At 43.2% G+C, this 25,896-nt stretch overlaps 4 protein-coding genes across 5 annotated transcripts; 1 reads left to right on the top strand and 3 right to left on the bottom strand.

The window, feature by feature from the left end:
- Positions 1-1,263: 1,263 nt before the first annotated feature.
- Positions 1,264-7,021, bottom strand: LOC112467758 (protein HID1). The gene is made up of 12 exons (XM_025036540.1): positions 6,829-7,021; positions 5,943-6,302; positions 5,676-5,729; positions 5,376-5,599; positions 4,950-5,191; positions 4,456-4,686; positions 3,956-4,081; positions 3,391-3,647; positions 3,058-3,301; positions 2,778-2,926; positions 2,481-2,650; positions 1,264-2,304 (listed from the first exon to the last, which is right to left on the bottom strand). Exons 1-12 carry the CDS (start codon positions 6,892-6,894, stop codon positions 2,082-2,084), a joined length of 2,346 nt encoding a protein of 781 aa, XP_024892308.1. The 5' UTR covers positions 6,895-7,021; the 3' UTR covers positions 1,264-2,081.
- Positions 7,022-7,202: 181 nt separating this feature from the next.
- Positions 7,203-10,103, bottom strand: LOC112467760 (juvenile hormone epoxide hydrolase 2-like). Its single transcript, XM_025036544.1, has 6 exons — positions 9,788-10,103; positions 9,424-9,616; positions 8,579-8,927; positions 8,292-8,479; positions 7,833-8,073; positions 7,203-7,752 (listed from the first exon to the last, which is right to left on the bottom strand). The coding sequence occupies exons 1-6, from the start codon at positions 9,971-9,973 to the stop codon at positions 7,500-7,502; spliced, it is 1,410 nt and encodes a 469-aa protein (XP_024892312.1). The 5' UTR covers positions 9,974-10,103; the 3' UTR covers positions 7,203-7,499.
- Positions 9,905-14,914, top strand: LOC112467759 (bifunctional 3'-phosphoadenosine 5'-phosphosulfate synthase-like). Of its 2 annotated transcripts, none has more exons than XM_025036543.1 (7): positions 9,905-9,992; positions 12,154-12,330; positions 12,419-13,054; positions 13,159-13,596; positions 13,678-13,881; positions 14,000-14,282; positions 14,395-14,914. In XM_025036543.1, exons 1-7 carry the CDS (start codon positions 9,981-9,983, stop codon positions 14,487-14,489), a joined length of 1,845 nt encoding a protein of 614 aa, XP_024892311.1. In that variant the 5' UTR covers positions 9,905-9,980; the 3' UTR covers positions 14,490-14,914. The 2 variants fall into 2 exon arrangements, with proteins under 2 accessions (XP_024892311.1, XP_024892309.1); XM_025036541.1 differs by lacking the exon at positions 9,905-9,992 and adding an exon at positions 11,507-12,064.
- On the bottom strand, positions 14,670-25,851 carry LOC112467755 (NACHT domain- and WD repeat-containing protein 1). Its single transcript, XM_025036537.1, has 17 exons — positions 25,743-25,851; positions 22,442-23,258; positions 22,028-22,315; positions 21,631-21,710; positions 21,413-21,535; positions 20,922-21,064; positions 20,659-20,819; positions 19,480-19,881; positions 18,640-19,397; positions 17,998-18,537; positions 17,663-17,903; positions 16,882-17,540; positions 16,446-16,752; positions 16,133-16,358; positions 15,330-16,042; positions 14,950-15,216; positions 14,670-14,816 (listed from the first exon to the last, which is right to left on the bottom strand). Exons 3-17 carry the CDS (start codon positions 22,134-22,136, stop codon positions 14,803-14,805), a joined length of 4,743 nt encoding a protein of 1,580 aa, XP_024892305.1. The 5' UTR covers positions 22,137-22,315; positions 22,442-23,258; positions 25,743-25,851; the 3' UTR covers positions 14,670-14,802.
- Between the last annotated feature and the right edge of the window lie 45 nt (positions 25,852-25,896).

The following is a 25,896-nucleotide window of genomic DNA, read 5'->3' as shown; positions in this document are numbered from 1 at the left end:
GAGAGTGAAAAAGAGAGAGAAAGAAAGGGAGTGTGTGTGCACACATGTAAATGATCGTTTTATGTCATAACTTTGTGTATTTTAAGGACAGCTACATATAATACATACTGATGTGAGATCCCGTTTGGATGTTCTTCGTAACTGTAAGTCGCAAGTGTACTATGATGTACAAAACTCGTCGTTTCTAACTACACTTATAATCTTGTTTTTATTTCAAAAATAGAAGAGTAAAACTCAAATTCCCCTTTTCCAAAATTTACGGTAATTTTACGGTAAAGTCGAAGAGATTTGTCGCGGATTTTTACATGTTTCTCCGTCTTTTATGTCATGATAAATTGTCGATTTGTTCGAAAAACATTGCAAGAAGCGAAACGGAAAATAAATAACGTGGAATTAGAGAATATGAATTTTACTCCTATACTTCATTGATTACTTTTCTCTTAAGGCCTGAGCATACATTTATTTTATTTTAAATCATAGAAAGTCTAAGAGAGTGCAGTCTAAGGAGAACAGGGGGATCTAAGATCCATTCTTCCTACATTACAATTTTAAGAAAATTGCAGTTGACTCGCAGCGCGCGACGTCGTTTCGTTCGTAATGCCTTGTGTACACGATGCTAGAAATCGGTCCGAGTTTTGGTTTAAGCCAATCAACTTGCAGCTCTTACAGAAAAGCAGCAGTTTCATTGGCTTAAACCAAAACTTGGACACAGTTCTTGCATCGTGGACACCGGGCCTTAAAAGCATTTTCGTCGGGTCCGTTCTTATTTACACTCTTAGAAAGGAACTCGCACTTGCAAGACAAAAAGAAGAAAGGCCACGTGGTGCTGCGGTAAATGTAATAAAAGCGGACCCAAAGATTTTTATCGTACACGATCCAGTACCTTTCGCAAAAGTGCGAAACGGTTTCCAAGTATAAATAAGCATTTAAGTGTTACTTCAGTTTACAGCTGTACGCGAAACATATAACAGTTAGGTGCAAAAGCGGATAAAATCATCCTTCCGAAAAGCGCAGCTACATATCGCGAAAGATGAATTCTCTAGCTCTGATAACGATAATCATTCTACGATATCGCCGGTCTTAATGAAACAATTATATCGATTGTTCTTTTTTCTTGAAAATAATTATGCTAGAATAAATATATCTAATTGTTTTTTTTTCTATTTAGGAAGAGTTATTAATATAATACAAAACTGTAAAATATGAATTATGACTGATGATAGTAAAATATAATGTACATGAATATAAAAATGCGAAAAAATGTATGAGTAAAGTTTAAAATATAATTTTTTACTTATAGTCGGTTCTTCTTCTATCGTCTGTTAAATTAATTTAATTGGCGAATTTTTCCTTAAGATCGACGATATATATTTTCCATTTACTGACAGTATATATATTACTATGATACAAACGAGATTATACAGTTTTCGGGATACCATAATAGTAATAATAACTCACTTGATTGCAAACGATGTTTGCGATCTGTATACAGTACATGTATGTTACATCAAGATGAAAGTACTTTGGAGGCTCACGCCGTGTAAAAAGTAATCGAACGTGTGACTCGACGTGTTCGTCGCGCTGTCTCGTTAAATTCCCGTAAACATTGGTCAAAGCTAACCGATGTTTAATTGATTCTTGCCTCTTTCTTGGTCATAGAAAATTGATTTGACTTGCAGGAATGGTGACAACCATCAGCGAAACCATTCAAATAAGGAGAATCGCCGGATTTTTCTTCAGCTAAAGAGACAAGGAATCAATTAAATTTCAGTTATGTAACTGAAGGATTCTAATGGTCTAATATGTTTTTATAAAATCTCGAAGAAACTTATTTTAGAGTTCTCTTCATAATTATGTATTTTAACTGATTTATTTTAAAATTTAAAGGTGAAGAAACTTGTATATATCCTCGAGCTCTTACAAAACTGGATCGTATTGAATCCTTCAATTTTAATTAATGTTCAGAAATGATGCTACATGATACACAATAACGAGTTCGATGAGACTCATCTTCTTGCGCACTGCCAATAAAACAGTATTTCAAGTGCGAACGATAACGAACCTCTTATAGCGATTGTTATCTAAACCCTCTGGATCTCAAACAGCTTGACGTCCGTATCATACCATATGGGTGGTTCGACGTTTCTCAGATATATAACGCCCCACATGTACGTGCGAAACCACGCGGTTGTGCCGGCGTTAGCCTGATACCGCCTGATGAGGATAGGATGCGGCACTGGCAGCAACCCGACAAGGGTACCGTGTTGCAGGAACTTCAGGATCTCGCTCTCGTCTGTCAACCCCCTGTTACAATCAATAAAAGAGAAAAAAAAATATATATATATTAAGTGTAAAAACGATAACATGTGTTGTTATTTATATGAGAATTTTTTAACAGGATTCTCTATATGAGTGACGGTGAAAAGCGTTCAAGTCCGAAATAGACGATCTGTTATTTATAAATCAGAATGCTTGCTCACTTGTCGATGCAGATCTTCTCGACCTGTGGAACGAGGACCTGAAGTAATCGCATGATGGTCTGTAGTGGGAGCTTGCTCTTCCACTGGTACACCCAGTCGCTGGACGGCACCCACTGATGAACGTTATTGACATTGGTACTCGTTTGCTCGGCAACACGAATGCCACCCTTCTGCACATCGAACAAATTTCGACCGTTATTGCCGATTTATTAAACAGATTTTTATATCAATCTTTGTCACTATTGCATTCAATGGATTTTTGATCGGGAATAAACTTTTCATATCTCTGTTTCTTACCGGCACTATGGAATTCTTGGTCGCGTTCATCGATTCCTCCGCGATATCCATCTTGCTCTCCGATCGATTACTGATCGACTTACCAATATCAACGCTGGCCGACGGACTCAGCGGATGCGCCGATTCCTTTTCCGTCATTTTCTCGATACCTGTTAGTTCGACTTTATATTATCTTTAAAATTGTCTTTAAATTTTTATCTCTATCCAATAATATCCATTGCTGTTCTCGAATTTAGATCTGTGAACTTAGTTGCCAGCCCGCGTACAGAAGGAGACTCACCAGGAGTCTCCAACAAGGATGCCTTCAAAGTGCCGGGTTCGGCGGGTTGCGCGGGATGCGATCCTTCCATCGCGGTCTCGCTGACATTCTCGTTAGACGTACTCGCAGGCATGTGACGACGCTGTCTCTTGCTAAGAGACTTTGCGATCGTGTTGCAATCACTGGGTAAGTTCGCGAGCGCGTGGAACACTTGCCGTTTGCGTATTATAGTGTAGACTAAGTTGCTATTTCCATCAAACTGATACTGAAAATCGAAAACAACGCGTCTAATTTTATATTGCCGAAATGGGTTGTATATTTTTTGTATGTACATTTTCCATGCGAGCGCGTTACCTGGATAATATTGTTAAAGATCTCGAGCAAAAAGAACACCAAATGGTGATTAGTGGGCGCCGAGAAAAGGAACCACGGCGTACTAAATGCTTCCAATAAATGCAGCAGTTTCGTGCTTGCCACCATGGACAGTGTTTTAAGATACGGCGAGACATTGACTAGTATCGTTAATAGACAATCAAACAGCGGTTGCAGTCTCTGATGGCCGGTTGTGATGATTTTATGAAATACAGTGACTAAGAGATCAGCATGTGTTCCTGAAACAAAATGATTTGCATTCTGATATTGACAATTTAAATGCATTTAAACAAGACTTGAAAGTAAAAATTTTAAAAATATATTTTTAACACTGTGACTAAAGTATTAAGAAACTGAATTAATAATAATTTAATAATAATTAATTTAATACTAAAGAAACTAATCTTAACTATAAAATCAGAAAATGATTTTACCAATTGACTTTATAATCGAAAATATAAATCTACAATCACATGCTATTACTTTTTTCGAATTAAAATCAAGTTTCTTAAAACTGCCTGATACAATATAATTGACGTTGTCACACCTGTAAAAACTGGAATGTCCATAGGCACTGTAGCTGTGTACGGTTTATTCAACCTCACTCCGAAATTGCGTTCTCCACTCAAGAGGAGTAAAATAAATACGCCGATGTGCATTAAACCAACTCGTGCTGAAAAAATCGGAAAGTTAAAATAGACAAATTATTCATTTAATTAAAAGACGAAATTTGTTTAATACACTCCTTCGATCAAAGAAATATTTAAGTCTCCCGAAGAGCTCATCAATTACCATTTATTTTATTTTATGTATAATTTAAAAGAGAATCAAATTTATTTATTCCCGATTAATTATGCTGCTTCTTCGAAAATATTCAAATTAATTTGTGGTTTCTTCGAAAATATTCAACGTCGTATTTCATTATCTCTAGAATACATCATTTTCCACGTGTCAGATATCTCATTTTTTTAAACATTTTGATATTGAATTAAATCAGCGTGATGTAAATAAACGAAAGTAAAAAAAAAACAAAGAATAAAAACTCACATTGATCAGCACGCGAGTCGTTCAAATGATAAAGAATCGGCACAAGAACCTCAAGGACATCCGAGCTCTTTAGCACGTAATACAAGAACTTTTTGTTGTAATCGCACATTTTCCAAAAGAAGACTAGCAGCTCCTGGTGAAAATGCACTTTCTTTGTTGAATTCGGTAGATACGTTTGCATCAATGGATTATTCAACAACCTGGTGATACCCTTCAAGACAAATTGAAAATCTATAGGAAGAAAAAAAAATGCATTTAGTCCTTTTTCTATAATCTATATAATACCCTTGTCTTCTCATCTTTCATCATATATATTTTTTTTTTATCTAAAAATTAGCATTTAATTAACCAAAAATTTATTCATCGCAAATATCGAACTTCCAGGATCTACGAAATTTAAATGTTATTTAATTTTGAACATATTGCTTTAAAAAAACTTTAATTCAAAGTCTAATTTTATAAAAATATATATAACTAAATATTAAAAATGTTACCTTCATCGCGGTGGATTCGACTTAGATAATTGATGAACAAATTATCTCCGACTACCCCTTCTTCCAACGGTGCTCCGCCAGTGGTATCATGATCCAAAGTTACGATCAAGATTTGCAAAGCGACATCAACCAGCGGTTCCAAGGAATCGGTGAACAGCAAATGATTGTATGGCACACCATATCCAACAGGATCGTATGCGCATACCGTGTTCAAAAGCGATGTAAACATGGGTAAAGCGTGTCTGTGAACAATCATATGCAAATGTATACTAATTGTATTTAATGTGACAGAGCCTCATTGAATCTTTTTACCAAAAAAAGATCTAAAGGGAGGAAAACACTTGATAATTAAAAATCTCATATAAAAGTACAAATAATATAAATAAAAAATATTAAAAAATATTGTAATTAAATGGAATAAATTACCTGTTTTCACTGCTGGTCAAATACTGAATCCATCTGTTCGGCATAATCGACAAGTCCGTCGGCGGATTGTACATGGTTTCGCTGAAGCATGTCAGCAAGAGCTTCAACAATTCCGTGCGATTCGAATCTAGAATAGGATACCTGGGCGGCGAGTACGCGAAACCTACTCCCGCTTCCCAGATATATTCGCAGCTGTCTATCGACTGCAACTCATCGGCTTTGTCCTAGAAAGACATTACGAGGCGTAATGCGTTCCGCATTTCTTATCGAAACTCCGACAGCTAGTTAACGAAGACTCACCGGACCGGATTTTCTGTTTGCAGCTACAGTAAAGTCAGGACAAAATAACAGATCCTAAAACAGAAATAGATTTAAGATTACATAGTTGTTTTGCAAATAGATGTAATATACTCAAGATATATGCTCTTGCTGCATATAAAATATTAAACATCACCAATTGATTATTATAGATAATTAACAATATAATTTTATTAGAAATTTATTATAAAATTTGTATTTTATAGGAATATTCAATATGTCACACTGTCTACTTTAAATGTCTCTTACACAGAGCGCGTTCACCAAAGAATGTGCCAATGGCAAGCTCTCCTCGTCATCTTTGCCAGGTAGACTGGACCAAAAGAAGCCTTTCCAATCGGGATCCTCGAATATGTAAGGTAGCAAACGTGTCAATAAGCGACAGCAGTTCAGGACAGTTTGATGCTCCCGTTGGGTTCTGCAGCTGCTATCCACCGCCTTAACCAACTTCTCCACCGCCTTGTAGCATAACGTTGCCAAATTGGAAGGCGCCTCCTCCCTCAACACACGGATCTCCGGTGCCGGGATCAGGGTAAAGATGTCCTGAACGTTGGTCACGTTCTCGGACCAGAACTGATCCCAGAATATATCGTCCGACGAATCGATCACCTGATCAGTAGACGTTACACGAATAAAACACATGTGGAACGCAGTCAATAGCTTGAATATTTCGAAAGATACATTCATCCTCAGCGTTCAGTGTGTAATACACACGTCAAGGAACATTCAAATTTAATAACTAATTGCGACAAAAAATTTTAATAAAAATCCAACACATCAATATGTATAGGAAGTAAAAATCTAATCCATCTAATCTATTAGATATCGTGTAATACTTTTACAATTGTTCCTCATAGCAGTTATTGTTGTTGCAATTTGACAAATCTCAAGACTGTTATCACGCTTTCATAATCTCTCCATCAGCAATATCAATTTCGATATGGCAACGCGTTCGGTCATTCTTTTTCCTCAACACATCAATATTACGTATACATAAAACGATAAAAATGCAGATGTTCTAGCTAGATTCATCGTACTGACTCGTTGATCGTCAATTTCGTCGAGGAAACGCATTTCCGTCGACCTGCCAGCCGATCATATGTTACCCGTCAGATAAACAAGCGGCTGCCTCTACCTGAGTTTTCGACGTCAATTGCACCACGGCCTTCCGGAAGTTCAGTTTTGTGTCGGCATTGCCCATCGTGTTCCTTGTTGTCACCGGCAGCAATTATAAAATTCGTCGTAGCCGAACGCCGAACGGGAGTAAAAACGCGTCGTTGCTCTTTAAATGGACATCATCGTCGCCATGTTCGCATTTGTGACAGCGGCAGAGGATGACAGATAAACGGAGCTACCAACCGCAAGATTTTTCGCGCGAAAAAGACGAATGGAAAAATGAAGCACTCGATTCTTTGGAGGAGAGGAGAGCAGAGGATCATAAATTTGTTTTATGTTACGTCTTATAAATTTTCCGCAGAAGCCCAAATTGATGCAATTCACTTAGAAAAATTTATCTCGCATAATAATATGTATATATTTTTCTCAATATACATTTCTAACGTTTATGCAACGAAACATTGTTAAAATAGTTGTTAGAACGTATCTTAAACTTATTCAAAATAAAAAGTTGAGAATCCCTTTCGAGAACACACCCTTTCAACAATAATGAATATAAAATATATATATTGCTCTTATATATAAGCTAAGCATACTGTAAAATCTTTATAAAAGTTAAAAATAAACATTTTCTCGTAATTTATTTCGTTCTGGAATGGCACACACGTTTACGCTCTTTCAGTTTACGAATTACAGTTTGCTCCTTTCTTGTTCGCAAATTACTGTTTCCCTGTGCTTCTTGTTCCACTTCTCCATCTCGTCGACAGAGTTCCATATGTCGTCTGCGAGTAATTCGGGTTCTTCGAACGCCGCGAAATGGCCCCCTCGAGGCATTTTGGTGGCGCGCAAAAGATTCACGAATCGTTCTCTCAATTTACTTGGATCTTGCTCCATGATTTCGTGGGGAAACTGCGCGCAAGCGCTGGGAACCTTTATCGGCGTTCTGCAAAGAAAATGACGCTTGTTATTTGTGGCTTGTTACGCTGCAATAATAATAGCAACTCGCGATGATAAATTACGTACGATTCCAGGAGTGCCGACAAGGACCTGTTCGACTTAGTATACAGTTCAGCGTATATTCTCATGGCTGTAGTGATGCTATTCGATACCCAATAGATCATCAGGTTATCGATCAACTCATCATACGTAAACTTCTCCAGAAATCCACCATCCGCCCTCTTTTTGTAAGACGGATTTGTGCCGGTTGAAAATTTCTCGATGATATACGCTGCCAAACCAGCAGGTGAGTCGTTCAGACCGACCCCTGAAACACACGACGCTCTGAAGATATTGGATTTTCGCTCGTTCAGTGTGCGCAAAAATCTTCTTACATTCAATTTATAACGATCGATTATAAGCGCCAAGGCCCGTATTCTGAACGCACTCTTATTGATAAATGCGCACATATCTTATCGATAAAAGTGCGTTTAGAATACGGGCTTAATTAAGTCTTTTTGCATAATTATATAATATGTCGCGTACCAACTGTATCTGGCTTTGTAGCTTGGATATGATAATATCCAGTCTCTGCCAGGAGCCCGAAACCAGGAGCTTTTTTAGTTTTCGCCCAAGGCAAGAAAGAAGGAAGGCGCAATGCTGATTTCAATTCTGAGCTCAGGAGAGTCCACTTACTGAATACTGTGCACAAGTTGGAATGCATACCCAAGACGCTACGAATTTGCATAACATGCAACATACGATTGTTTTGTGTCTTTAATGCTAAGCGCCACATTAGGTTTAACTGATAAAACTTTAGAGAACAAACTTACTGTTGCGGATATAAACATGACATAGTGTGAATGACGGAGGCACCCCAATCGCCGCCTTGAACGTAATACTTATCGTGGCCAAGCCTCAACATGAGATTCTTCAAAACCACACTCATTTGAAGAGCCGAAAGTTCAGGTATTGTAGCTGCGCTGGAGAAACCGAATCCAGGCAGCGAAGGTGCTACCACCTCAAATATAAAATCGTACTCGGGTTTTGGCGAAGTCAGGAATGGAATGATCTTGTAAAATTCTATTATGGAGCCGGGCCATCCATGTACAATTAACAATGGCAAAACGCGTTTTCCCTCTGTAGTACTTGGTTTCACATGGATGAAGTGAATATCTAATCCTGCAATAAATATAGAGCACATGTTTATGATAGATTCTATAATTCAATATTAATAAATAAAATGATCCAATGAGAACACTCGTTTAATTAATTTTGATATTGATACTACTTATCGGTTGTTATAAATAGAATTAAATTTCGTTCTCTGACCAGAAATAAATTCACATACTTATTTGTCTGAAAACTTGACTTTGCATTCTATTCGATTCTATTTTATTTAAATAGATATATAAAATTATAGATAAAAAATATAAAAAAAATTATAACATATAATTATATCCTGAAAGTCCCTTGTTATATAAACAGCATTATATTCCGAAATCTTTGTTATACGAGCGGTTACATAATAAAATAAAATATTTATTATCTGGCCTTTTACAGAAAAAGTTGGCCGGCTCTTAAATTGAACCACAAAGCGGTCAAGCTGTTCGGTAAGTGCTCGGTAATCCGAAAGAATACGAGCTATATACTTTTCTATCGATGATCGTACACCCACCTTGGATATTCGTTTTAAAATGTGAATACTGATTTATATATCTCTCACGTTCCTCGAAATTATAATTGTTCGACCAGTGATCTAGAAATTTGCGCAGGGCGTCGGTGTTAGTGCCGTAAGTCCAGGCAACGTCCTTTAACGGCGGGGTCAGAGGTCTAGTATGATTTAATCGATATTTCAAATCCTTTATGACCTGCAAAACGATGCATTTTATTTTTTAGACCGTTAAGTATTCAATTTGCACGTGCCGTTTCTTCAAACAGGCTGCGTTCCGATATTCACTATCAGTACTGAAAATCATAATTGTGTATACATTACGTAAACTAAAGATAATACAATCTAAACTTGTCTATAATTTGCATACCTCTTCGGTGAAGGTAACTTTGAACGGTCTGATATCATTGTTGACAGAGCTCTCGGTGCCCGGTGTCCACCAGGTCTCCGGTAACTTCGGCAACTTCGTCCCTCGAGGCGAAAAGTATCTTCTCATCGCGAACAGTATCACTGAGGAGCAACCGATAATAATCGCGCCGAGCAAAAAAAAATCCATTTCAGCGATGAACCCTCTTGTAAGTAACAGAATGGACTGATCGCACCGTCGTGACACAGCTGATGATAAGTAGAAAGTACAGCTTATACAACGCAATACAACGTGTCACATGTGCGACTGCTACGGGTGCAACAGGAGTGCAACGACGTGTAGGACGTTACGGGCGCCGAGATATCGGAATCTCGCGGACGAGAGAGCACGTAGAGATCGAACAATCGGATTTTGCGCGACTCACTTGCACGCGGTAGATTTGAAAAGCGCTACAATTCAATTCGAGGCCCGCGAGAAAACTTTTGGGCAAGGACGTGCACACATGCACACATGCGCGGGAAATTTCTCGGTTGGCGCGTTGCGAGAAGTTTTCAAGTTTTACAGTCGAATTTCGTCGTTTGCCGAGCACCGAAGACGGTTATTCCTCGCCCGATCGATTTATTTGTTCTGTACGAAATTTCTAACGGAAATTTCGATTGACGAAAAGCCGTCGAAGAACGATCGAAGCGTATGTACGTTAAAACTGTGATCGAAGAGATTTTAAAGGAAGGGGGACCCTTAAGCATCCGCGCCAGGCACTCGACTGTCATTGTGCGCGGCGCACATGCGCGAGAGACCGCGTTTATCGCCACTTCCACGCGCGCAACGCAACGTGACTTGCGTGTACGTATGTACTGAGTATTTCCCATTTGATGTTGACCGGCAATAAATTGGAAAGTTACCGCGGAGAGAAAGTAGAAAAAAAGAAGTCCGGAATCTCTCGCCCGTTGTAAAATCAATCAATCAATTAATGTACGGCGCAAATGTAAATAAAAATTTTGCTGATTCAACAGCCATTTCAAATTCAATTTTGCATCGAAGTGCCATATTTATTGAAAGTAACACGAAATTGCTCAATTAATACAATTGAAGGTAGTTGTGTTAACTATAGAAATGGAATATTAAATTGCATATACACCGGGCCTATTTTGAAAATTCGATTTGTTGTCAAAGACAGTGGCTGCGGTCCACTTGAATACAAAAATGCTTCAAAGCATTCCTCTTCTCCTTCTTTCTTCATTGAAAGAAAAAGAGAAGAGGAATGCTTCGAAGCATTTGTAGCGCCAAGTGGGCCACAGCCAGTGTCTCGTGTAAAAAATGCCACGTCAACATTGTTTATTTTTCTCCTTTATACTTTTTATACTTTATACGCGCTCTTTGCTGTACATTTATTTATAAAATATACTTGAAAATCTATAATCTTTCTCATTTGTTTTTGCTCTCGCGATAAGAAATAAGTTTTAAAACAAGTGTTTCTTTTTTTTCTTCATCTCGGTAAACGTCGTCACGATTTAGGATGTACAGTTCCGTTAAGGCCATTGCACGTAACAACGTTTTAGTCATAATCGTAAGGCCATAAGAAAATAGACTCAAATCAACAATCACACTCGATTATTCTTCGAGCTCAAGGAGAATAATCGACTGTGATTGGTCTATTTTCTTACGGTCTTACGATTATGACTAAAACTTTGTTACGTGCAATGGCCTTTAGATTTAGCGGAATCCTGACCTGAGGACCGAGCAAAGAGTATAATGTTGACGCACAGCTGCGCTGTATTTACACGGCGTTACAGCCTCTTTTAAGACTGCGTTCGGGAAGCGCGCTATTAGCGCTATTGCAGCAATCTATCTTTATCGCTCATCAGGTGTAAAACAAGGATAAAATAAGCAAATAGCACTAATAGCGTCTTCCCGAACGCACCTGCTTAAGCGTGTCCCGGAATTGTTGTCCCCCGGAATACCGATGAAAGTGACTTTCTTTCTTATATACTTTCTCGCTTCCAACAGCATCTTACGTTTCGTACACGAGAGATCAGTTTCCTGCCGTCTGTCGCGCGTTTCAAACCTACCGTGTCTCCCGTTAATTTACCTACTTATACGAGGATCATTACGTTTGATCAATATACATATATGTACTCGTATAAAAATAATACTGTAAAATAGTGAAAAAAAATATGTTATCATTGTAAGTTATTTCGTAACAAGCACGACGTAGAAAATCTTTAAGAAATGGGAATTTTTGCACGACCGGTTCTGGAGATTTCGGATTCCCCGAAAGAGGTGATATACATCGAGATAAAAAATTGCTGTGTATGGAAGAAAGTATTCGAAGAATATAATGACGATGGGGGACGTATTTTCGATCGCAGATGCAGAGAACAGCGACCAACGTGTTGGCTCAAGCGCATCATGTATCCAGAATGAAACGGGGACAAGCGATCGGCTCCGTTCGAGGATTTCGCGGATGTACATTGTGGATGACGGGGCTTTCTGGTGCCGGGAAGACCTCCATCTCCTTTCAGCTTGAGGAATATCTCGTCTCTCAGGTATATATACATTTACGACACGATCACTCGACTCGTGTTGCTCTACATTCACGCGGCATTTATTCGATATTATTATTTTTGGAAACAGGGAATTCCCGCGTACAGCTTGGACGGTGACAACATGCGCACTGGTCTGAACCGTAATCTCGGCTTCAGCAAAGAAGATCGCGAGGAGAATGTACGTCGTGTTGCCGAGGTTGCGAGACTCTTCGCGGATGCTGGCATTGTTGCCCTCTGCAGCTTCGTGTCGCCGTTCGCGGAGGACCGGAAAATAGCACGGGAAATTCACGAAAACGCCAATCTGCCCTTCTACGAGATATTCGTCGACGCGTCCCTCCAGGTCTGCGAGGCCCGCGACGTCAAAGGGCTCTATAAGAAAGCACGTCAGGGTATTATTAAGGGTTTCACCGGTATCGATCAAAATTATGATGTACCTACCGAACCCGATCTCATCGTCAACACGGAGAACGCGACTGTTCAACAATCCACCGATGTCGTCATTAACTTTCTTCAGCGCAAAAAAATTATACCCAAGATATGCGAACTTGAGCAACCTTTTCTGGAATTATTTGTGAAAGAGGATAGATTGGACGATGTCCGGAAAGAAATGAAAACTCTTCCAACTTTGGAAATTGGTAAGATAGATGTGCAATGGTTGCAAGTTCTCGCTGAAGGATGGGCGGCGCCGTTGAAAGGATTTATGAGGGAGAACGAGTATCTTCAAGTAAGTTTAAACCTGTTCCATGCATAGCTTACAAACTTATGTAAAAAGTATTACATATATAAGTAACGATTCCATGTATTAAATACTTTTTTTTTTTTTAATAGGTGCAGCATTTCAATTGCCTATTGTATGAAAACGGTGTCCCAATCAACCAATCAATTCCCATTGTTCTTGCCGTGAGCACCGCTGATAAAGAGCGCTGTTTCGACGCGGCTGCGCTCGTCCTCAGATATCAGGACAAAGATCTCGCCGTTTTACGCAATCCCGAATTTTATCTCCATCGCAAGGAAGAACGTTGCTGCCGTCAATTCGGCACAAATAATCCCGGACATCCTTACGTCAAATTAATCCGAGACTCTGGTGACTGGTTGGTCGGCGGGGATTTGGAAGTGCTCGAAAGGATTAAGTGGAACGATGGGCTGGACCATTACAGACTGACGCCTAACGAGATCAGGATCAAGTGTCGGGAGATTGGCGCCGACGCGGTGTTTGCTTTCCAACTGCGAAATCCAATACACAACGGACACGCGTTGCTAATGCAGGTACCGTGCTGACGCTGTGCGAAATTTTCCGCGCAAACGGCAAATGCTCGTTCGTTACTTCTACATCTCGTTGTATCTCAGGATACCAGGAAACGTCTCGAAGGGTATGGCTACGAGAAACCAGTTCTTCTTCTTCATCCCTTAGGTGGGTGGACTAAAGATGACGACGTTCCCCTATCGGTCAGAATACAGCAGCACGAGGCTGTCCTCGAGGAGGGTGTCTTGCACGAGGATACTATACTCGCTATCTTCCCTAGCCCTATGTGCTACGCCGGCCCCACAGAAGTACATTTCTTCTTAACATTTTGTTAAACAATGCACGTTACGTGCCAATACCTGAAATATGTAAAGATTATTAATACCCAACTTGAAAAATATTGAGCCGCTAATTTGTATCCTTTAGGTACAATGGCATGCCAAAGCTCGTATGATCGCAGGAGCAAATTTCTATATTGTCGGACGAGATCCTGCCGGCGTCCCTCATCCTGATAAATCCGCCACGACAGACGGCAATCTCTACGATGCTACTCACGGCGCGCGAGTCCTTTCACTGGCGCCAGGTTTGCAGAATCTCGAAATTATTCCTTTTAGAGTAGCTGCTTATGACATGAAAACGAAGAAAATGTCTTTCTTCGAAGCTGAACGACAACAAGATTTTATTTTCATTTCCGGTACCAAAATGCGCAGTAAGTTTCTATTCTGTTTTCATTTTTCTTATCCGTTAGTTCGAATAATAGGATAAAATTATTTATCTTTTGTATTTCTACAAGATTTATAAAAATATTATGTCTATGTTAGATTTGGCAAAAAATGGCGAAGATCCTCCCGAAGGTTTCATGGCACCGAAAGCGTGGAAAATTGTTATGAAATATTACCAAACTGCACTTACGTAATTAAAAAGCGGACAGAATAAATAATTATTGTTTATGTATAGCTTTACATAACTGACATTGATATTGTATAAAATATTGTAAATTTTAATAACACGCGCGCGGACAGTAAATAATATAATGAAATAAAGTATATAGGTATTATATAGGTAAACTATGGAACTGCAAAAATAATGAAACAAATTATGCATTTTCTTCTAGTCTATTATCTCTGGTATATCTTTATTTATTGCATCGAATGACACGGAAGGACATTTTGTAACTTAAATATATTCGACAATCAATCGAAAGTTGCCGATAGAAAATATTCTGCCATTTAATCCGGTATATCTGCAATATAATATCCCACTGTTCTTAACTTTGCCTTGTACGTTTTATTATGAAAAATAAATGAAAAATAAAATGAAAAATACATTTGCTTGAGCAAACTAGATAATAAAAGATAATATCGTATGCGCTTTACCTTCTTCTTCAGAGTCGGATATTCGGGTAGCCTGAAGCGAGCTTTGTTTCGTTAACGTCCGGACTAGGCCACGTGGTCTTGGCGGCGGCGATTGTTTGTTCCAAAGTGCCTCCAATTGATCAAAATGTTGAGATTGTGCTAAAGCGGCCTGCTCAGGACCTAGGCCAGGTTGAGAACCGGCTAAACCTGCTTGACTGATCTCTTCCATCGACGCGCTCACGCTAAAACGACGTTTCAATCGTTCCTCGATAGTTGAGACTACGATACCTGAAGATAAATGCAAGGAATGTTAAGCTAAATCCTTATTTATATCTTACAAAAACATGCTTAGAAAATCGATTACGATTTCCAATAATTAGAATTATATAAAAAAGGATAACCTGATGTAAGATGCCCGTATTTTCGCTGCCAGGTATAAGTATCTAAAGACACCTCTTTCTTCAACAATCTCTTGGCGGGTCGCTTTGGTCCTGGCGGTCTCAGGTCTCGCGGCGCCACGTATGGCGGCAATTTGACGTATTGCGCGGGAGTATTATGCAGGCATAGAATAGGCATACACTTGTGCTCCAATAAATGTACTGCCATCCTGGAGCAATCGGTAGACATTTCAACTCCTAAAACCGGTACGTGTAGCATGATGGAACTGAGCGGAGTGCCCTTTTTGGTATCCCAGACGATTAGGCTTTTGTCCTCGCTTCCGGAAGCAGCCAGAGTTCCGTCGCCGGAGAGACGCACGCAGGTCACGTAGCCCAGATGGCCCACTAGAGTATGCAAGTCGGCACCGGTGTTGATATCCCAGACGATCAAATTGGCGTCCCTGGATCCGGAAACTACTATAGACTTGTCGACCACTGCGACTGCTACGCAAGTCACATGGTCGGTGTGACCGACCAATACTTGGGAGAGTTTACCGCCGGCCAGTTGCCATACTTTCAGGCTCATATCGCGGGAGCCGGTGATCAGGTACTGGGAATCCGGCGTTGCTACCAGACACGTGATGTCCTGCGAGTGTGACACCTGATGCTTCTCTTCGGGCCCGGCGCCCAGACTGATTATGCGCACCTGGTTATCGCCAGATCCGCATACCGCGTATCTGAAGTGCGAAGAGTGAATGGGAGAGCCCGATAAAGAATATTTGGTACAGAATAGTTCGTACAATTTGCTACAAATCTTGTTTCCTCACCTCATGTCGGACGCAACGGCGAAACATCGTCCAGGTCCGCAAACAGACTGAATTAGCGTACCACTGTCTGCTGCCCAGACCCTGATAGAGCCAGCACGGTCTGAACTGACCACTCTTCTACCATCCAGCATAGCGGTAACAGCAGTTACCGGCGCCTGGTGCCTGAATGTAGCCACGACAAGTCCCAGAGTTAAACCCCACACGCGTACTGTCTTGTCCTCGGATCCTAAAGAATTTACGCACTTAATCCAAATACGTTAACAGCGAATAGGTCGATTCGCAGAAAAAAAAAATATTTTATAAAAGCCTGTACCAGATGCGACAAAGAGTCCTGACGCGGAAAATGCAATGCAAGTAATGCTGGCGATATGCCCTTCCAGGGTGGATAACAATTCGTGAGTGTTGAGCTGCCATAAATTGACTAAAGAATCGACACCACCGGTGACCGCCATAGCGCCATCCCTGGAGATATCCAAGCAGGATATCGGTGCGGTATGGGGTTGCAGAGTATCCTGTTTCCCGGGTTTCTGCGGTTTCGGCGGTGGTTCTTCACCGCGAAAGCTCCAGTACGTCACGCGACCACCTCCGCCAGTTATCAGAAAATCATCTTTTTCAGTCACCTGCAAAAAATAAAAATAAAAATAGCGTGATTTAAATAGAGATAACAAGAAAGACGTATTGAAATTTAAAGATAAAAATTAAAGAGAAAAAATTAATGTTGAAAATACCGCGATTTTGCGTTTAATTACCTTAACCGAAGTAACGTTTGCCGATGGATTAGCGGGCAGAGTCCTGATCAATTTTCCACTATGCATATCAAATACGGATACTCTGCCTTCGACACCGCCAGCGATAGCTCTTCTACAATCTTTCGCCAGACAGAGACTCTTAACTGGTCCTTGATGCCCCCTAAGCGTGTGGATCTCCGTGCCTGTTGCCAAGGATCTTAGATAGAGCTTCTGATCTTCGCAAGCGGCTAGAAGAAAGACTGAATCTGCAGACACATCCAGCATGACTACCGGAGAAGGTAGAGCAATACTGTTGAGAAGACTAAAGCTTTCCAAAGACCAAAGACACACAGTCCCGTCGACTGAACCAGAAACCAAGACTTCTCCAGCGGAATCGACTCGAATAGTGGTGACGGGACCTCGATGATGGTCAACCTTCATCAGGACTTCGCCAGTGAGCAGGCTCGTAGCGATAATTCTGGAATCTTCACCGCCGCTCACGATAACGGAGTTGTTCAGCGCCGTAGTTAAAGTGAGGATCGGTGCGATATGCTCGCAAATTCGGCGTTTCATAACGAGATCCTTCATGTCCCAGACGATAATGGAGGTGTCCTCGGAGCCGGTCAGAAGATACTGCGATTGATGGGTGACGGCTAAACACGAGATTGGACTGGAGTGTCCTGGTACGAGAAAAAAATTATTTATGATCATTAATGAAAACATACTCGGGAAATCCGGAATAGAGAAAGAAATAATATTGTTATAATGCAATTTGTGATTATAACTATACTTTTCTCTTTACCTTTGAATGTATGAACAAGCTGACCGGACATCACGTGCCATAGCTGAGCATCCCCCTGCGGTGGCACGACGACCACGTGCTGACCAGACGGTGCCGCTTCGATCAATTTAACTCCCTGAGGACATGTAATCGCCCGGATCTGCAGTGGCAGAGGCGGTTGTAGCCATCCGTTCAAGGGCACGAGCAAAGGCGCGGTGTAACCGTCGCACCAAGCCATAGCGGCCATGACCATTCTACTGACCTTGATAAAGAGAGACCGAGTAAGCCTTTCCAATTTATTAATAGTCTCCAATAATCTCCTTATTAAAGTAAAAAAAAAAATAAAAAAGACTTACGAGGTCACCGCCGTCCTCGGCGACCGGCCTTAACCAGCAGATGAGCTGCGCAGCGAGCTGAAGAGGATCTCTGGTAAGGACATCGCTGGATTTTCTCACGGCATAATACACGAGCTCCAAGTCGCGCTCGAGGAGATATCGTCTGGCATGTTCGAGGACGCATCGTAGATAGCTCACGGAGATCGTCTGGGCACTCGCAAGAAGAAAGTCAAACGCGCAGACGGCGAGTTTCTTCAGCTTGTCAACGTCGGAAGCGCGCAGAAGATGTAACCACGCTTCTTCGACGTGTCGAAGTGTGTACGTGATATCCTGCGTTTGCGGCGTTTGTGTTTGAAACGGCGTTTCCTTGATGGGAGGCGAAGAAGGTGGATTCTCCGGTGATTTGTCGGAATTATCGTCGGCGTCTTCGGAGAAGAAGAGTCCGGCCAACTCCGCGTGGTAACCGCGAGAAACGTCCTGATTGGAGAGATACTTTCTGAGTGCGACTTCGCGACATTGGCCGCGCCAGGAAAACATTAATCGACCGCTCATCACTCGTACCTGAAATAATATTTTGTAAAATAATAATTTAATAATACGTCAATGTAGGATAAATGTGGTGTTAAAGCGACTATATCCATATCGATCCCATAATCTACTTACTTTGAGCCACGGTGCAAGCGTCCTCCTGACCAAGCACCAGGTCGCAAAGTTAAATTGACTCTCCTTCAAGAGCAAAGGTCCCTCTCCACCGGTAGGCATAATTAATTCGAGTATTTCTGTCTCCGACAAGCCGTACTCGGTGCAAGCGAGAATCGAGGCAATCCGATTAGCCGCATCGAGTCCGACGAGCTCCTCCAAACGCTCAAAAACCACGTCGACGCCTGACGTCGCGCACACACGTCCAGAGAGATCAACGAGAATGTCGGGGCTACGTAGATGTTCCTTTTGAATTGGCGTGAGGCGCATTTTCTCAGGCGGGAACGCGGAAGTGACGACAAAGTGAACACCAGGAGGAAGAGTGAACGGTAGCCAAGACAGGGCGGCGACGATATCACACTCGAGCGGATGAAAACGATGAAGATCGTCGAGAAGAATAATTAATTGGTCCGAAAGGGGATGTTCCTCTAAGCGGCGTATAATGAGACTGAACCAATTGTTGAGGTAGAGTGGGTCGAAGGAGGCATCTCGTGGTAGATTACCGTCGTTATCGCCGCAAAGAAAGCCGACGTGCTGGCAGAGGATGCGGAGGAGCTCCAGGCTATAGGCGGATCGAGGTGTTGAAGTGCACAGTCGGACGACACGAAGCGTCGGCGTCGAAAGCCAGTCGGGCGAATCTCGGTAGACGCGCGCAAGGATAGAGGATTTTCCAGAGGATTTGGGTCCATAGATTAGAATCGGCCCGTGCTTCTGCTCCTTGCCTGAAGATTTACACACGATTCAATTGTATAACATATTCCTACGCTGTTGTACCATCCTGTATATGTAAAGAATGCAAGAAACCTGCAAGGATAAGTTGTTTAACTCGCTCCACGGCCTCGTCAGCCTCGTCGGCCAACGGTAATTCTCGAAGAAGAGCGAAATGCGCCATACTCTCAGCGTAGACTTCCTGAACCATTTTCTTGCGACTTTTAATTTCCGGATCAGCCTCGACGGACGCGTTCACCAGTTGCTGAATCCTGTCCAATATCAAGTCCCGAAACTTTCCAAGATATTCGTCGTGAGCGTCATAGTCGGCATCGATACCGCCGTTACGGTGCTCCACGTAAAAACTCAGAACATTTTCATGGGGTAAGGTAGCCTGGATACGGGACTTGAGCCCCTCGGCCGCCGTACACCTTGATGCATCGTCGTTCGTCCACTCGCGAATCACGGCCATTATTCCCAAGCCCTGCTGATCTAGATCTGATAAGAGCGTTCCAACGATTATACCGATGAATTATTAGCGCTCTTCTGTACATGCCGCACTGCACTTATATCTATAATCCAATATATCCACATGTATATCTATATATTTGGCTAGCATTAAATAAATACGTCTTTAAAGCTCATTTTAAAATCCTTTTATTGCATCTAAGGGAATTCAGAGATAAAATAATTTCTCGTATCGAGATTTTGATCGCTATATGTTGAAAGATTGGTAATAAATTATTAATCAGCGGGACGACTAAAAATAGCTCGAGCACCAATTAAATTTTCTGGCTGGAAAACGAATTACTGCGACATTAGACGTGGCACAAAGCGGCTTCAATTTCCAAGCTTTCACGTAAAAGCCTCTTATAACGTGAAACGCAATGGGTGTGCGAGCTCTCTTTCGCGAACAGTCGTCGCGAACGTTTGACGGAGAATAATTTAAACGGCACACGATACTTGACCTAGAAGGTCAGGATCTTCTATTTTTGGAGGAGAAAGCTCGATAAGTCCACAATTTCATTCGTGAAATATGACATGCCACTGGCGTGCCGTCGCACGAGAGTTGATCAAATATTGACAGGCGTCAGAGTGGCGGTCGATCCCGATCGGCGTGTCCGGTTATTTATTTACGGTCTTTCAAAAATATGACGTGTCCACAATATATACGGAATAAAATATGCCGGAATATCAGCGGCTTAGAATCGCCTCGTTCGCGGACAATTCTAATATCTCGCAGAGATTATCGGCAAATAACTCCGCTATACTCACTTAGGCCGTAGTCCAGCTGTCGTTCCGCCGTACTCTTCAGGACGTATTTCAAATCCTGGTTCTCCGGCTGCTCCGCGATCGCGCGTTCCGCGGCGGTCCTCAGCAGCTGACGCAGATTCAGCTCTTGATCAATTTGCCATTCCCGCTGAGCGGTCTGCACGCTGTTCACACACGCAACTTATGATGACTCAAGAAAAACGGAGATACGCTGAGGAAAGGGGGGAAAGTATTGAAGGATAGATTTCTAAACATATCAGCGTTACCTATTTGCATTCAAAACATAAGAGTGCCCATTGTGCTCGTAATGATCTTTAAGAAGAGCGCAGTGCGCGAGAAGCGTTCGGTAGGTAGCCTCTTTCAATTCCGTTGGTACCCACCCTACGGTATAATTTGTTCCCGTCAACAGCTGAAAAGGATAACAAATGGAGAAACGAGTCACTTCTCTGCATCTCGAGCGTGTACCGGAAGTGTGTAGAAGAAGAGTAAGAAAAGAGAGCGATGCTCGACGCGACTGAGAATGGCGAGAGAAATACGCGGCGCGAAATGAAGCTACGCGAGCGCGTCGAGAGCGCGATGCGGGGCGGTATACGGCATAATCGTTGGTGGTCAGAGCACCCCCGGTGGAATACTTTAGCGAGACACGCATGCCAGACCGTCGCATATATACATAATTCTTAATTCCACGCGGCAATGAAAGATAAATGTAGCGCCGATCGATATATAACGCCGTAACGTCGTAGCGTAGTTTCCTTACCAGGAGGAAACATCCCCTGGAATGTCGGTGGGACGCGCTTATCTCCTCCAGGAAGTATTCCGCCAGGTGCGGATCGACGTCCGGGTCGTCGCCGGACCCGTACTGCATGTCCACCAGGAGCACCTGCGGCAGGACGAAGCGGCATAATCCCACGAGCTTGATGATATTGGCCGAGCGGATTTGAACGTCAAAGTAAATGTAAATTGCTTTGCACTGACCTCGATTCCCATATCGTCGTAAATTGATTGCAGCTCCGGCCCGACCACCTCCAGCAGCTGTTTGCGCTCCTCCGGGAAGTCTAGCCGGCAAAATTGCCGAATTTAATTCCGCGTTAATAGAAACTCTCTCTCTCTCTCTCTCTCTACTCTCTCTACTCTATTCGCAATTTCTCTACGCCTACGTGTTGCCTCACGTGCGCGTGACGTTACCGAGATTGAATTCCGCTTATTATACGGAATATAACGAGATATACACGGGCAATCCGCTATAGATCCTATCGAGCCCGAAGAGAATTGCGAACGTTCAGCAAGACGCGCGTTTATCCCGTTCATCGAAGCTAAAGCTTCCCGTCCCACGAGATTCGCGGAAATCCCGAGACGCGCAATCCAGACTTACCGTCCCTCTCGCCGGCGATGAATATCTTGATGAGCCTCGGCGCCGGCAGATTAGCGGGGGGCGGGCCGCCTTTGATGACCCCCGCGATCAACTCCACCTCGAGATTCATCCTTGCGGGATTTCGCGAGCTCGCGCAACGGCGTTTTTAGGCGACGACCATCGCGGGATCCTTTGGTTTCCAAAGCTGAGACGTCATTCCACCTTCGAAATATCTTTCTCGCAACGTTTATATCGCTCGATATCGCCAACTGGTCTCCTTAGAAACTTGAATTCTTCTTAAGAACACTACTACATATATAATATATATATATATATTTTTCTCTCTTCAAATTTATTTCATTCCCTGTAGAGAATCTATATCCTTAAATTCATAAAATCTTTCTTCTCTCGGACGTTTGGGATTACAAAGCTCACCCGATTGCCGCCTCGTCGTCGTAGGTACGTGTGTGGGATCTCGTGCAGCCTCCCTCGGACTCGCGTGGACCTTCCAATATCGTTAGGACATTAAATCTCCCGAGATCTCTCGAATCTCTTCGGACCTCCGGCGTCTATCTCGAGTTCAATATATAGGGTATAATCGTCGAATCTTTTTGATCCCACTTGCGTTCTCCGATCCTTCGGTTATTGCCCGCTCAAGGTACTCGTGTTATTTCGATATATATATATACTTGATCGATCCGGCGATCAGTAGGTCAATATATATAATATACAATGATCGACGCTCAACAAATGATATAGAGATTGTGATTCTTTCTTTTTTTGATCAATACTTTTAAATGTATATATAATCTGTGTATATATATATATGCTCTTACATGTACATATATCTATGTATCTACTTATGTCTTAATTCGGTGACTACCTAAACAACTACGATTGTCTTCGCCTGCGGAACGCAGCGAGCGTTACATCGATCCGTGAATCGCGACGGTTAGGCGGCGCCCAAGCGCGCCTGCGACTCCATTCATTACATCGATCGCCCAAGCGACATAGATCGATCTATCACGATCTCGATCGCGATATCCTTCTCCTCCTCCTCCTCCCCCACTGCTCAGTCAGTTTGTACTTGTCCCGAGCGTGCTCATTGGTCGTTGCTCGCTAAGCCGCGGTGTGGGCGGCGGGGGAGGGTGAATATGTTGCGAAGTTGGCGGGCTTGAGGGTGGTGGAGGTGTTCAAGGCCCTGTTATGCCGCCCTCTTACGTTCCCATTTTACGCCGGGGGTGAGGACCCTCTGCAAAAGGAAAACGGAAACGCGGATTTCACCGTGGGGGTTGAATTCCATCGCGTACGTCGCGGGACCGTGGTCGGGGGTCGCTATAGATCCTCCTCGCGCACCGTCGCGCGCGCGAAGAGACAGAGAGTGAGCGACGAGGGTTTCGGGGGAAGGAGGGGGCGATGGGGACGCGACGTGTACCACCACCCCCGTCGCGCACGGCGGGGTGGCTGAGAGAGCTCCGGCGACTTTCGCGCGCGAGCGCGCGAGCGAGAAACGAGACGAATCGCACGGAATCGATCGGGCGTTCTCCTGCCGTCGAATTCGGGCCGCGCGTGCCCGCGCGCGCTTTTTACGCACGGAGCGTTTCGCTCGATGCGTATCGATCTCTCTCTCTCCTCTCCTCTCTCTCTCTCTCTCTCTCTCACCCTCTTTTCTTCGACCCACGCGTTCGCGAGAGGCTGCTAGCTCGTCGACGAACGGACCGAAAATTTATGTGTTTACATACGTTTTGAGACGTAATAGGTACGTCAAGCAGATGCGCGCGTAGGAGACGCTGTCGCAAGAGCTCGGAGCTCGGCGGTGAACTTTTGACCCGCCCCAACACGTGGCGGAACGCGGAACAACCCGCCGCCCGCGGCGGCCGCTATTGTTTTTCCAGGGGCGGGCTGCTCTCAATACCTCGAGGAGAGTCGCGTCGGAAACCCGTCGAAACGCTCGAGAATAGAATTCAGTCGCGAGATAAGAGCACGAAGCAACAGTGTGCCCCAGCACGCGGGCGCGCGTCTCGAGTCGCGAGACCGAGTTGATTGAATCCAGAAATATCCTCGACAGGGTGAGGAGGGGCTGTTTGAGTCGGTTAAAGGGAAGAAAATCGGATACCAAATTTTCAAGACAAAAAGCCAAAAAGCTAAAAAGTCCCGTGACTAAAAAAAGCTCCTCCCTATCTCTTGAACATGTTTCATCCAATTTTTTTCTTTAACCGACTCAAACAGCCCCGCCTTACCCTAATTAATAGAGATCGTTAATAATTACAGGAATCCGACGCGCCGAGACAACCATTAACCGGGCAAGGACGGGAGAGAAAGAGGGAGAGATCGCACAGCGTGCGAAATGGATTCCCACCCCAACGTCCGCCGGAAAGGTTGAACGCATATTGTACGTCGCGAGGGTGAAGGGTGCCGGTTTGTGAAGATGATGTTGACGCGCGCAATTCAGGCGCGATTTTATTTTGTAGATGCAATATTTGGATCTCCAGGGAGAACGACGTGAAAGCGGGAGGACCGTTGCCGTACGTTCGGCAAATGTTTGCCGTCCCGGGCACTCGATGGACACGGCAAACATGCTTCACGCCGCCGAGTATGTCGAGTGCAATTATCGCGTCGTCATTAGGTCAACCGTGCGAAACGGCTTGCCGAAAGAGAAAGAGAGAGAAACCATCTGTTATTCCGGACGCCCTGGACCGCGCGCGCGAGTCGACGGAATTAATTGCCGAAGGTTTTGGAAAGGATCTCTCGGTACCCCACGAGAGATACTTAGCGAAACCGAGGGTTGCGCAGAGGGGTGCTAATCGAACCGAAAACGACCGTGGGGATGTCATACCGTTTTTACCTAAAATAGAGAGGAGAATAATATCCGCGGAAGGAAACGACAGGGCGATAAAAATAGAAGAGCACCATCTCCTAGAGGATTGTCGCTAAACATAGTCCTAACCGGAGCTGACCAATTAACCTTCCGCCAACGCTCGCGAACCACATCCCGTATTTGTTTACAAAGTTTTAACCCTGCAGAATATCTGAAGCGTGGTATAGAATTTTCCTCGGCAAATGTCATTTGCAATTATAATAGTTTCCTTTTCTGAAAAGAGATGTAAATTTCAATTCGTCGACCGGCAAAATCATTCAAATGCAGAAAAGAATTTGAAAAGGAGCATGTAAATTCGACGTAGGCAAATAATATTTGAGCTATTTAATAATTTTCGAATATTCCGCATCTCTCTGATTATTTGGACACCCTCGCGTGCGCGATAATTGCCTCCATCTTTCGCCGAATTAATTTGCGTCTGCTATGTACTTAGACGGGATCGTATATCTGCAGACACATAACTCGGATATATTTCAGCTGATAAATCGAGTCACGTCTCCGTTGATTATCGGCAAGATGCATCGTTAAATCGGGAAATACGAGCGCCGTTTCCCGAAATATAAATTTATTAAACATAAGACGTCACGCTCCTTCCCCCTCCCCCCCGAAATCCTATTCTTCCTCCCTTTCCGCTTTCCCCTTCCACTGGCGTTCTATTTGAATCTCGGCGAAAATTCCATTCTACGTTTTATCAGCCCACGATCGACCGTCACAACGAGAGGCTGCCGCCACCCGCGGAGGATGCCACGGAGAAGGGATGAAAAAATCGCGGTGCGGATCTCGCGTCGTCCGCCCGGTCGATGCGGGGCTCGCAAAAAAAAAAAAAAGGGGAGGGGATCCAGTCAAAACAAGGCTTACCAGGTCGTCGAGCAGCTATTGTGACGAAGGTCTTCACCTGCTCGCGCGGACGACGGCACCACTACTGATAACGCAGTCAAGCGGCCGACGCCTCCGGAGCGCCGAACGCCCGGCGCCGACGCCGTCGCCTCCAACGTCGACGTCGACGCCGACG

Source organism: Temnothorax curvispinosus, unplaced genomic scaffold (assembly GCF_003070985.1).
Source record: "Temnothorax curvispinosus isolate PA1 unplaced genomic scaffold, ASM307098v1 QBEX01017816.1, whole genome shotgun sequence".
Taxonomy (NCBI): Eukaryota; Metazoa; Arthropoda; class Insecta; order Hymenoptera; family Formicidae; genus Temnothorax; species Temnothorax curvispinosus.
Note: the sequence above shows the minus strand (reverse complement) of the source record. Positions and strands in the feature narration are given on the sequence as shown.